At 41.0% G+C, this 12,676-nt stretch overlaps 1 protein-coding gene across 3 annotated transcripts in view; it reads left to right on the top strand.

The window, feature by feature from the left end:
* Positions 1-7,835: 7,835 nt before the first annotated feature.
* The window catches only part of LOC132813460 (desmoplakin-like), a 71,946-nt gene continuing 67,105 nt past the window's right edge, over positions 7,836-12,676 (top strand). The window contains exon 1 of one of the 3 annotated variants that reach the window (XM_060823156.1): positions 7,836-8,378. In XM_060823156.1, coding sequence (XP_060679139.1) covers positions 8,050-8,378 — 329 coding nt within the window. In that variant the 5' untranslated portion in view covers positions 7,836-8,049. The remainder of the gene's footprint in view (positions 8,379-12,676) is intronic. The other 2 variants (XM_060823161.1, XM_060823162.1) reach the window with 2 other exon arrangements.

Here is a 12,676-nt window from a genome sequence, read left to right as displayed (position 1 = left end):
TTCATGATTTTATAAACCTCTGTATGGTCACCCCTCAGCCTCTGACGCTCCAGGGAAAATCCCAATCTATTCAGCCTCTCCCTATAGTTCAAACCCTCCAACCTTGGCAACATCCCTATAAATCTTTTCTGAAACCTTTCAATTTTCATAACATTCTTCCTATAGCAGGGAGACCAGAATTGCACACAATATTCCAAAAGTGGCCTTACCAAAAGTGTCCTGTACAGCTGCAACATGACCTCCCAACTCCTATATTCAATGTTCTGACTGATAAAGGAAAGCATATCAAACACCTTCTTCATTATCCTGTTTACCTGCAACTCCAATTTCAAGGAACCATAAACTTATACTCCATGGTCTCTTTATTCAGCAACACTCCCCAGGACCTTATTAACTGTATAAGTCCTGGCCTGATTTGCCTTTCCAAAATGCAGCATCTCTTATTTATAAACTCCAGCTGCCACTCCTCAGCCCAATTGCCCATCTGATCAAGATCCTGTTGTACTCTGAGGTAATCTTCTTTCTGTTCACTACACCTTCAATTTTGGTGTCATTTGCCTACTTCCTTTGTTTGCATCCAAATCATTTATATAAATGAGGAAAATGAGGAAATGAGGAAAAACAGCACTAATCCTTGTGACAGGTTTCCAATCTGAAAAGCAACCCTCCACCTCCACTCCCTATCTTCTACCTTTGAGCCAGTTCCCTAACCAAATGGCTAGTTCTTCCTATGTTCCATGTGATCTAACCTTACTAACCAGTTTACCATACAGAAACTTGTTGATCACCTTACTGAAGCCCAGATCACATATTCCACTCTACCTTCATCAATCCTCTTCATTACTTGGATGTAAGTTTGCTCGCTAAGCTGGAAGGTTCATTTTCAGATGTTTCGTCACCATGCTAGGTGACATCATCAGTGAACCTCTGGTGAAGCACTGGTGGTATGTCCCACTTTTTATTTATATGTTTAGGTTTCCTTGGATTGGTAATGTCATTTCCTGTTCTTTTTCTCAGGGGGTGGTAAATGGGATCCAAGTCAATATGTTTGATGATAGAGTTCTGGTTAGAGTGCCATGCTTCTGGGAATTCTCGTGCATGTCTCTGTTTGGCTTGTCCTAGGATGAATGTGTTGTCCCAGTCAAAGTGGTGTTTTTCCTTAGCTGTATGTAAAGATACTAGTGAGAGTAGGTCATTTGTTTTTGTGGCTAGTTGATGTTCATATATCCTGGTGGCTACTTTTCTGCCTGTTTGTCCAATGTAGTGGTTGTTACAGTTCTTGCAAGGTATTTTGTAAATGACATTAGTTTCGCTCCTCCCAAGAGGGAAGGGTAGGTTGGTGGGGTTGTGGACCTGACAAGAGAGTCGCGGAGAGAATGGTCTTTATGAAAAGTGATAGGGGAGGGGAGGGAAATCTATCTCTGGTGGTAGAGTCCGTTTGTAGGTGGCAAAAATGGCAGAGGATGATGGAATGTATATGGAGGTTGGTGGGGTGGAAGTTGAGGACCAGGAGGGTTCTGTCCTTGTTGTGGTTGGAGGGGTCAAGTTTGAGGACAGAGGTGCAGGAAGTGGATGAAGTGCACTGGAGGGCATCATCGGCCATGTAGGAGGGGAAATTGCAGTCTTTGAAGAAGGAGGCCATCTGGTGTATTCTGTGGTGGATCTGGTCCACATGGGAGGAGAAATAACATTGCAAGAGCCTAGCTAATACCCTTAACATCAGATATTGAATGTACATTTCTCCAACATGAAATTAAATAAATGATGTTTAGTTATTGCGATAACCACATTAATCTGTCATGCTTAAATCTTGCTAATGAATTAAATTAACAAGAACTTTACATACTGCTTATTGTTACATTGATAATCTTATTGTCACATTTGTGTTAATGAAGTAACGCTGCTTCTCAGATTTCTATACCATACTCCATCTATTGATTATTTTGGCAAGACCAAATTAATTCACTTACAATAGTAAAAAGGTACTTGCTTAGTTCACATAAATATGAACATACACTAAACTGGTGAACAAAACATGGTTTGAAAATGCATTGGAAGTCTATCAGTAAAATTTTAATTTTATGTAACAAGAACTTCTGGTAGCATTGGCTACAAAAATGACTGCAGACAATCAGAAAACTTTGTCTTCTGAAGTCAAAACAACAATTGGAAAATGTAGCCAATGGCTGGACAGTTTACAGGATTGCTCAGCAGGCATCCAGAATGCTAAGTATTTTTTTCAAGATATTTTATGAATGAATCCTAATCAAAAATTAAACAAATATTGCTAATATGCCAAAATCTGAGCTTTGTGAGGAGCATCTGTCTCTTCTAAAAGTAACTTGGATGTTCGAGTACTCTTTCTTCCTTTATTAGGGTTTCCCCCAATCATTGTTCTGTGCCAAAGGACCCCTGCACTGTATGCGAGACTGTGCGAAGGGGTTCGTGAAAGCTGGAAGAGCAACAGGAATTTCTGTCATTGGGAGTATTTCCTGGTATGTTCAAACAGGTAAGGGTGAAATTACAGACAATCTTCTTGTGTCCCCTTGTTTGAATACAACTCCTACTGTTTCAAAACCTCCATGGCCCTCCTTCGACTTTTCCAGGTCCAAATAGCATCCCATTATCAATCTGTCCATTGGGCTGGGAGGGTGCAGTTAAGTGATGAATGTGAAGGCAATGACAGCAGCAAGAAATGAATCCTGATAATGGTCCATCCTTACTCTTCCTTTCCTCTTTGAGTTACTTGAATGTGTTGGTTGCATGTTTAAACTCTTGCAATTCACCATTTGAATCTATTTGTATTGTCTGCCCTGTTGGTAATAGCTGATTACCCTGATCAAAATCACAAATTTCATCTTCTGGACTTCATCCACAGTACAGTATCCCTGCTTATACTCTCAGCATCATCCCTACAGCATTTGACAAGTTCAGCTAAGCTGTTCTCCAATAGCCTGCAATAGCTTTCTGACATTATCTAGTTCCATTGAATATCCTTTGAATATTTTTATTCTGCCAGAAAAGTTTTTTTTGTTTCTGCATTTTGCCACTTTTGGGCACATTCTTTGACTATATAAGATAATTTGTTGTGACTGCCTTCTATTATGTCATAGTGTGCATCAAGGGTATCAGCTTCCCATAGGATGCTAAGAAGTAGGAACAGGAATAGGCCATTCGACCCCTTGAGCTTGATATGCAATTCAGTAGAATCATGACTGATCCAACACTCCTTTCACCTGGTGTCCTACCCTTTCTCCACAACCCTTAATTCCCCTACTGACCAAGAATCTAGCTCAGCCTTAAAAATACACAAAGTCGCTGCCCCACAGGTCTCTGTGACAAGGATTCCAAAGATTCTCAACCCTTTGACAGAAGAAATTCCTTCTCATCTCAATCTTAAATTGTCACCCCTTAATTCTGAGTCTATGCCCTCTGGACCTAGACTCTCCCATGAAGGGAAACATCCTCTCAGCATTTACTCTATCAAGCCTTATATGTTTCATTGAGATCACCTCTCATTTTCCTAAAGTGCATAGAGTAGATTCCTAGCCTGTTTAGTCTTTGCTCATAACTCAATCGCTCCATACTGAGGGTTATCAGCCTTCTCTTAAACTACCTCGCATGAAATAATATATTTCCTTAAATAACCAAACCAGCTTAGAGTACTCCAGATGTGGTTTCTCCTTGTACCATAGCAGTAAGACATATATTCCAATGTTCCAGTAGCCTTCATGATTACCTGCTACATCTGTGTATTAGTTCTCTGTGCTTTATGCATAAGTATTTTTTTATTCTGCCAGCAAAGTTTTATTTTGTTTCTGCATTTTGCCAATTTTGGGCACATTCTTCGACTGTAAAATAATTTGTTGTGACCGCCCTCTATTATGTGCGAGACTCTTTGTGTTGCAGCTTTCTGCAACTTTTTTCCCGTTTAAATAATTCTTTGTTTTTTCTGTTTTCTCTTCCAAAATGAATAAATTCATATTTTCTCCCATTGCACACCATTTCCAACTTTTTGCCTACCACTTAACCTATCAATACCTGTCTTTCAGTTGTTTTATCCCTGTCATAACCTGCCTTTCCACTTATTTTTGTGTCATCTGCATATTTAACTGCTTTCCTCCACCAAGTCATTAATTTTTGGGAAAGCAAATCTTAGCAGGACTTATACACTTAATAGTAAGGCCCTAGGGAGTCATGCTGAACAAAGAGACCTTGGAGTGCAGGTTCACAGCTCCTTGAAAGTGGAGTCGCAGGTAGATAGGTTAGTGAAGAAAGTGTTTGGTATGCTTTCCTTTATTGGTCAGAGTATTGAGTACAGGAGTTGGGAGATCATGTTGCAGCTGTACAGGACATTGGTTAGGCCACTGTTGGAATATTGCGTGCAATTCTGGTCTCCTTCCTATCGGAAAGATGTTGTGAAATTTGAAAGGGTTCAGAGAAGATTTACAAGACTTTTGCCTGGGTTGGAGGATTTGAGCTATAGGGAGAGGCTGAACGGACTGGGGCTGTTTTCCCTGGAGTGTTGGAGGCTGAGGTTTACAAAATTATGAGGGGCATGGATACAATAAATAGACAAAGTCTTTTCCCTGGGGTCGGGGAGTCTAGAACTAGAGGGCATAGGTTTAGGGTGAGATGGGAAAGATATAAAAGAGTACCTAAGGGGCAACTTTTTCATGCAGAGGTTGGTACATGTATGGAATGAGCTGCCAGAGAATGTGGTGGAGACTGGTACAATTGCAACATTTAAGAGACATTTGGATGGGTATATGAAAGGGAAAGATTTGGAGGGATATGGGCCGGGTGCAGGCAGGTGGGACTAGATTGGGTTGGGATATCTGGTTGGCATGGACAGGTTGGACCAAAGGGTCTGTTTCCATGCTGTACATCTCTATGACTCTCTGACTCTATGTGGCAGAACTAAAGATAATGGAATGTGTCCTGATACACTTCAACATCCACTACATAGCAGAATTGCTATTACAATCTTTATCTCACTGCAGAACTCAGTATATCAAAAGGCATTAAAATCTATACTGGCAGTCCACTTAAACTGGTCACCAAGTGACATAGAACTCAAATCCGTGACTGTGGCCTCTGTCATAAATGTTTATCATTTTCCTTCTTTATTTAATTGTTGGATTCACCACTATCTCACTCGGGGCCATAGGTTGGAACATAGCTTCAGCGCTCATCATACTTCAGACAGAGACACAATATATAATTAGAAACTTTACTCAAGCTCTGATCAAAGAAGAAATTGTTTACTGCACAAAGAAGGACACCGATGAGCATTTAAGACACAGTTGGAGTCACTCTTTACCTGGAGACAATTATGAGTGGACTCCTGGATCTGATCGTTGTTCATGGTGTTGTCTTCTAGCAAGAGACCAGGACTGTAATAACAAATGGCTCAGTGTTCATTACTTCTGACTTTTTAAATTAAAAAATCAGGTTTAAACAGATGTTTGCAACCGGCCACATTAGAGTATACAAAAGACATTAATCAGATTATCAGGAAAGTGTTAAAAAAATAATTCCAAAGCAGAAACCAGATGTAAGTTAACTCTAAAAGTTCCAACTCCTTTGCATTCAGCATATTGAAGTATATTCACATTGAGGTAAGGTGAACTAGGATTGAAAAGGCACCCTAAAATTCAAAATGAATCTGAAATGAAAATTGCCTAAAATTCACAATTAATCTTAAATGAAAGTCACCTCCATTTTGCAGATGGTAAATTTCTATTTAAATTGGTTGAATCAGTCTCGATGAAGTTCCAAAGGACTTGTTGTGAATAATGGAATGATGGAGTGTTCATGTTAAGAGATGAGGATGACGAACTGGAGCAGGTGGACTTCAGGATAGGCAGCAACACAAAGTGGCTGAGCAGAGGCTGATAACCAAGTGCAGTTCCCATGAGGATGGCCCCATCCAGGATCTTGGGTTCATGTTGCGCTACAGGTGACTCCACTACACCACACTCTCACACACACACTCTTACATACCCACACACTCACGCAGACTCTCTCTCATACACACACACCCTTGCACAGCCTTTGCTCCATCACACCCACACACTTTACCAAGCTTTCACACATCCAAACACTCTCTCACATTCACTCAAACACACACACTCTTTCTCTCATGCATACATATACACATACAAGAATATGGGGTGAATCTATATTTGCAGACACATTGCTGCATTTTAAGCAAAATACAATCTGCAGGCAGTTAATACATGTAATATTTTGTAAATTTTATTTTGGAAACAGAACCAGTCTGACTCAAGATTGGGATACAGACAGACTCTGACCTCACACTTTTAATGCATTGTCTGAGCTGAGATGTCACCTTTTGTTGTAGAACCTTAAGTTATCTTGAGAAGATGACTTCAAAGAAGGTCTGGGATTTACATATTAATAAACAGGAACCTGCACTCTAACAATCCAGATTTATTCAATATACCACTGTATGACTCTAATGTTTTGCTATAAATTCTGTGTCTCCACAACCACCTGATGAAGGAGCAGTGCTCTGGAAGCTGGTGCTTCCAAAGAAACCTATTGGACTATAACCTGGTGTTGTTTGATTTTTAATTTTGTCCACCACCGTGCTCCTCCACATCAGAACTAGAGCAGTGTTGCATTGAAACTATTACATAGTTCAGCCTAACCAATTTGTTCACCCTTTACCCTTCACCTAATCGAAGTTTCTTCTACATTTTGGGTGAGGATGCATGACACTTAAATGAGAAACCGGAAGTGGAAAACTGCAATTACTTGTGACGCATTTACATTTGTGTAACCCTTCACCTAATCGAAGTTTCTTCTACATTTTGGGTGAGGATGCATGACACTTAAATGAGAAACCGGAAGTGGAAAACTGCAATTACTTGTGACGCATTTACATTTGTGTAAACATCTCTGTGTTTATTACCGTCGACGTTTTTTTGAAAAAAAAATCAGGTTAAAACAAATGTTTGCAAACGGCCACATTAGAGTAGCGACATAAAACGTGTAAATTCGAATTAAATTGAAACATAACCTGACTCACTCCACCCACTGGCTCTCCACTGCAAAAGGTTTCGTAAAGCCGGGGGGGTTGAGGCATTATACTTTTTAAAGTCAAAACACCAACAACCTTCATTCTCCCAAATGTCGGATCATTTTCAGTGTGAAAGTTATTACATTACGAATGCACAAAACATTGTTCCAGATCAAATGCTAGCCGCTCGGTTATTAACAACCCAACATCTTGGGCGCCCTACTACCTCCACTTGGATTTTGTTTTATAGGAAAACTGTGCATTTCATCGACCCGAAGTCGCTTGATCAGAGTAAATATTAGTCGAAATCAAAAGTTTTAAAATTCCAAATTACAGTTTTAACAACTGGAGCTTAAATTAATTGGATCATTGGATAGATCTGACAATAGAGAGCTGTGTAAGTTTGTCTCCTGATTAATGCTATTCCACAAACAGCTCGATGACAACCCAGGTCACTCATGAACTGCGTAACTTTATCGCCAAAACAGACCTCTTCCCCCACACAGTAAATAATTAACAACGAGATACCAGCACTCCCACAACAGTCAGTCGTGTCCAGTTTTATTTCACTAAATTCTTATTAATACTCCGCTTGGTTTAGAGGGAAAAAAGAATGAGAGAGTGGCGGTTTGATCTTTGCCTTATTTGAATATATACACTTAAGACACACACACCCTAGACTTTACTGCTTCAGGCATTTCAGATCCGAGGACACAAACACCGGTTGGGCCTCACTCAGGTATGGGCGGATGCCGAGAGGGTGTAACTGTGTCGCGCCCTCAAATTTCAAGGCGGAGTTTCTGCAGCCAAAGGGGAATTTTTCCTGCGATTTGTTCGCAGTGTTGCGGGAAGGTGTGGAGGCGCTGGGCTTGTCCGTCTTCCTGAGCCAAAGGCTGGATTTTTAAAAAAAATTCTCTCCCTGTCTCTCCAGTCGCGGCTGGACCTGAGGAGTGCTGCAGAGGGTTAGCTAGCTAACAGCGAAGGAGGAGGAGGAGGAGGAGATGAGTCTGCACGGTTCTCAGACGGCGCTGAATCGCTACTCGGTGTCTGACCGACACTACACCATCCGGTCGTCCGGTGACTATTCCACCCGCAGCGATGGGGCAGGCGATGTCTTCACGTCTCCGATCCACCTGCAGTACGCAGCTGGCGGGGGTGACCTCCACCTGTCTGGGCAACATCCATACGGTCTGGGCTCAGGGATTGGCGGTGGGAGTGAACTGCTCGGGACCACCACCACCACCGCCAACCGAATGACATATTCCTCCAAGAACCCCCGGATCTCCGAGTCCAGAATTTACAGCATGGTCGAGACAGCTCCCTACTCCAGGTAAAGACAAAATGAATCACTCTTCCTTCCCGAGCGATTTAACCAACTTTGTGGTGAAGTTTTGGATTTTTTTTTTAAATTGCATGCCATCTTGTTTGTTTTTAATGCTGCGGGTAGAGAAAAAAATGAAAATGAACTGTGTGAGAGAAGTAGGAAGTACAGTATTTACTGTTTCAAAATGGACACTGGGGGTTGAGAGAGAGCCTCACCTGTAACTGGGCGTGTCAAACTTTAAAAAAATGAAGTTCTGAAACAAGCCAATTGTGTTTCGATTAGTTCCTTTATTCACTGATATTAACTGGAACGACAGCTTTTTTTTTAAAACCTTAAAAATGTTAACAGAAGATCAGTGCTGGGTCCACTGCATTTATGTAAATAATTTGGACTTGAGCTTAGGAGGTCTGATTAATAAGTTTGGCAGCGTTTGGCCAAGAAAGATATCTCTGAGTACATGAGATGGACCAAGAAGTGGCAGATGGAGTTTAATTTAGATAAATGTGAGATGCTGCATTTTGGAAAGACAAATCAGAGAAGGACTCATACACTTAATGGTAAGAACATGCTCAACAAAAAAGACCTTGGAGTGCAGGTTCGTTGTTCCTTGAAAGTGGAGTTGCAGGTAGACAGGATTGTGAAGAAGGCACTTGGCATGCTTTATTGGTCAGAGTATTGAGTAAATGAGTTGGGAGGTCATGTTGAGGCTGTACATGACATTGGTTAGGCCACTTTTGAAATACTGTGTTCAATTCTTATCCCCTTGCTATAGGAAGGATGTTGTGAAAACTTGAAAGGGTTTAGAAAAGACTTAAAAGGATTTACAGTGAAGGAGGGTTTGAGCTATGTGGATAGGTTTGAATAAACTGGGACTATTATACGGAGTGTGTCGGAGGCTGAGAGGTGAACTTTATAGAAGTTTATAAAATCATGAGGGGCATTGATAAGGTGAATAGCCAAGGTCTTTTCCTTGGAGTAGGAGAGTCTAAAACTAGAGGGCATGGGGTTAAGATGGGAGGTGAAAGATTTGAGGTACCTAAGGAGCAGTCTTTTCACACAGAGGGTGGTACGGGTATGGAATGAGCTGCTAGAGGAGGTGGTGGAGGCTGGTACAATTACAACATTTAAAGGACATCTGGATGAGTGCATAAAGAGGAAGAGTTTAGAGGGAGAGGAACCAAATGCTGGCAAATGGGACTAGATTTATTTAGGATATTTGGTTGCCGTGGACAAGTTGAACTGAAGGGTCTGTTACTGTTGCATAGCTCCCTCTATGACTGGTCAAATTTTATTGTATACTTTGTAAAATAATGCATTTTGCATAAATAAGCATTATAGAGTTGGAATTTTGTTTTGTTCTGGATAATGTCTATCCTTCAGCTCTCACCAGTAAAACTATTTATCTAATAATTAGATTCCCTACAGTATGGAAACGGGCCTTTTGGACTAACAGGTCCACACTGAGTCTCCAAAGAGTAATCCACCCAACCCCATTTCCCTCTGATAAATGCACCTAACACTGGGCAATTTAGCTTGGCTAGTTCACCTGACCTGTACACCTTTGGACTGTGGGAGGGAACCAAGCACCCAGAGGAATTCCACACAGACAATTGCCCAAGGTGGAAATCGAACCCAGATCCTTGGTACTGTGAGGCCACCCCTGATGATCACAAGATGATCTATAAGACTATGCCTTATACTAATGAGTTGTTTGTTCCCTATATTAGGTCAGTAACAATGCTTCAAAAGGAGTTCATTGGCTAGAAATACTTTCAGATATTTTAAATGGGAAGGTTAACTTAATCTCCGTGACATTGTCTGTCATTACCCTATTGCAGCTCATCTGCAGGAACCGTGTCTTTCTTCCCTGTGGGCTCATGACTGTTGCCTTCTCTCTTTCAGAAATATAAACCTGCGTCATACAAAACCATGTTGCCTGTATCCTGAATTGCACTAATGTCATTCATCTGTGATTCTGGTGCCTGCAAACCTTTTAGGCTCCGATTTGGCAATAGCTTAACTTTCAAATTAAATTCAGTTTTAAGTCCCTCCATGGTTTTACCACACCCAATCTGTCTAATTTCCTCCCTTACAATCTTCGAGATCTTTGCACGCCTCCAGTTTTGGCATCTTGCATATCCTTTATTGTAATGCTTCAACCACTGATGCCAGTACATTATACAGCCTAGGTCCTAATGTCTGCAATTTCATTCTGCAGTGTTCAGAAATGATAAAGGGACAATATAAATATCCTGGTGTTTCATTCTCCTTACTCATTCTTTCACATTTTTTGTGTGTGGAGGGAAGACAGCGTAGAAATCATAGAATCCCTGCAGTGTGGAAACAGGCTGTTAAGCCCAACAAGCTCACACTGACCTTTGAAGAGTAATCAAACCAAACCCATTCCTTTGCCCTATTACTTGACATTTACCCAGACTAATGCATCTATCCTACATATCCCTGAACTCACTGGGCAATTTAACATGGCCAATTCATCTAACTTACACATCTTTGGATTGTGGGGGAAAACCAGAGCATTCGGAGGAAACCCATGCAGATATGGGGCAAGTGTGCACCCAGACTGAAATCGAACCTGGGTTCCTGGCACTGAGGCAGCAGTGCTAACCACTGAGCCACCCTCCAATGAGATGATAGGATGAGAACTGTAACTTACTGACACATATTTAAAATCAACCTAAAAGCTGCATGTTCTGAGCAATTTTTGTCCAAATAAATAAACAACGGTTGACTATCGAGAGGAAGGCATTTCCTTTTTCTTTTACAATTCTTTTCCTCACTTCCTACCATGAACCCAATGGTGAGAGTAAAACGAGTAGTCAGAAATCTCGTGTGCTTGTGATCTTCCAAGATCTTCCAACCTATTGCCACACCCTTCCTCCTCTCCTCTCCCATTGTGAACCAAAAGCTGAAAATGTCATTATCACTGAATTCACTTCATTTTGTTTGAATGGCTGATTGTGAAATGTTTAACTTTCTCAGTTAAAATATGGTTAGGTGTGCTTTTTACTTCATGCACCTTTTTTTTGAACAATTGCATTCAACCTTTTGTCTTAGCATTTTGAATTGCTGGTCTAAATATTTCCAACATTCAAACTGTTTTGTGGCATATGAGAGTTGAGATGTATGAACCTGTAAGGGAAACAACAACTTATACTTGCGCAGCCTCTCTACTGTAATAAAATGTCACAAGATGTTTCACAGAAGCATTATAAAGCCCAAAAAAGGTAAACCAAGAGATTTTAAGGGAGATGTTCATAAGCTTGATCTGATGTAGATCTTTTAATGGAAAAAAGTGAGGTGATTTGAAGGAATTTCCAAGCTCAAAACCTTGACAACTGAAGGTGAGCTAATTCAAATTAAGGATGCTCATGAGTACCTGATATGAACATTATGGAGTTTAGAGGGTGAGGTCATGAATGGATCTCAAAATGAGGATGAATCATTTTTAAAAATTGACTTTGTGATGAAACCTCTCAATGTAGTTGAGTGAGCATGGAGTTGACTAGTGAATGAAACTTTTTTTATGCAAATTCAAACATGGGTAGATGTGTTTTAATTGATTTCTGGTTTCGAATGGAGGGGAGAACGGAATATGGAACACCAGCCAAGGGTGTATTGGAATGGTCAAGCTGAGAAGTAGGAAAGATTGGGAAGAGAGTTCCAGCAGCAGAGGAGCTGAGGCATGAACAAGGCCCAGTAATGCTACAGAAGTGGTGACAGGTAGTCCCGCTGATGATGTGAATGTCTAACCCCAGCATTTTATTGGGGGTCAAACATGACATTGAGGTTGTATTTATTCTGGTTCAGTGTCATCTTTGCCAGAGTAAGGGGTGGAGTCAGTGACTAGGTTGTGAATCTCTGTTGGACACTGCAGCCAACTTCTTCACTCTTCCCAATATTTGCTTAAATAGAAATTTCCTTCAATCATTACTGGCTGCGAAATAAGGAATCTGACTTTTCACAGCGTGTACAAATTGATTAGATTAGATTAGATTCCCTACAGTGTGGAAACAGGCCCTTCGGCCCAACCAGTCCACACCAACCCTCGGAAGAGTAACCCACCCAGACCCATTTCCCTCTGACTAATGCACCTAACACTATGGGCAATTTAGCATAGCCAATCCACCTAACCTGCACATCTTTGGACTGTGGGAGGAAACCAGAGCACCCGGAGGAAACCCACACCATTGAGAGAAATAATGTGAACCAAGTGATGTTAACTTGAATATGGTAAATAATATTCTTATATTTGAGGGACAACACGTAGACAAAAGAGTGCAGTG

This window comes from Hemiscyllium ocellatum, chromosome 4 (assembly GCF_020745735.1).
Source record: "Hemiscyllium ocellatum isolate sHemOce1 chromosome 4, sHemOce1.pat.X.cur, whole genome shotgun sequence".
NCBI lineage: Eukaryota > Metazoa > Chordata > Chondrichthyes > Orectolobiformes > Hemiscylliidae > Hemiscyllium > Hemiscyllium ocellatum.
Note: the sequence above shows the minus strand (reverse complement) of the source record. Positions and strands in the feature narration are given on the sequence as shown.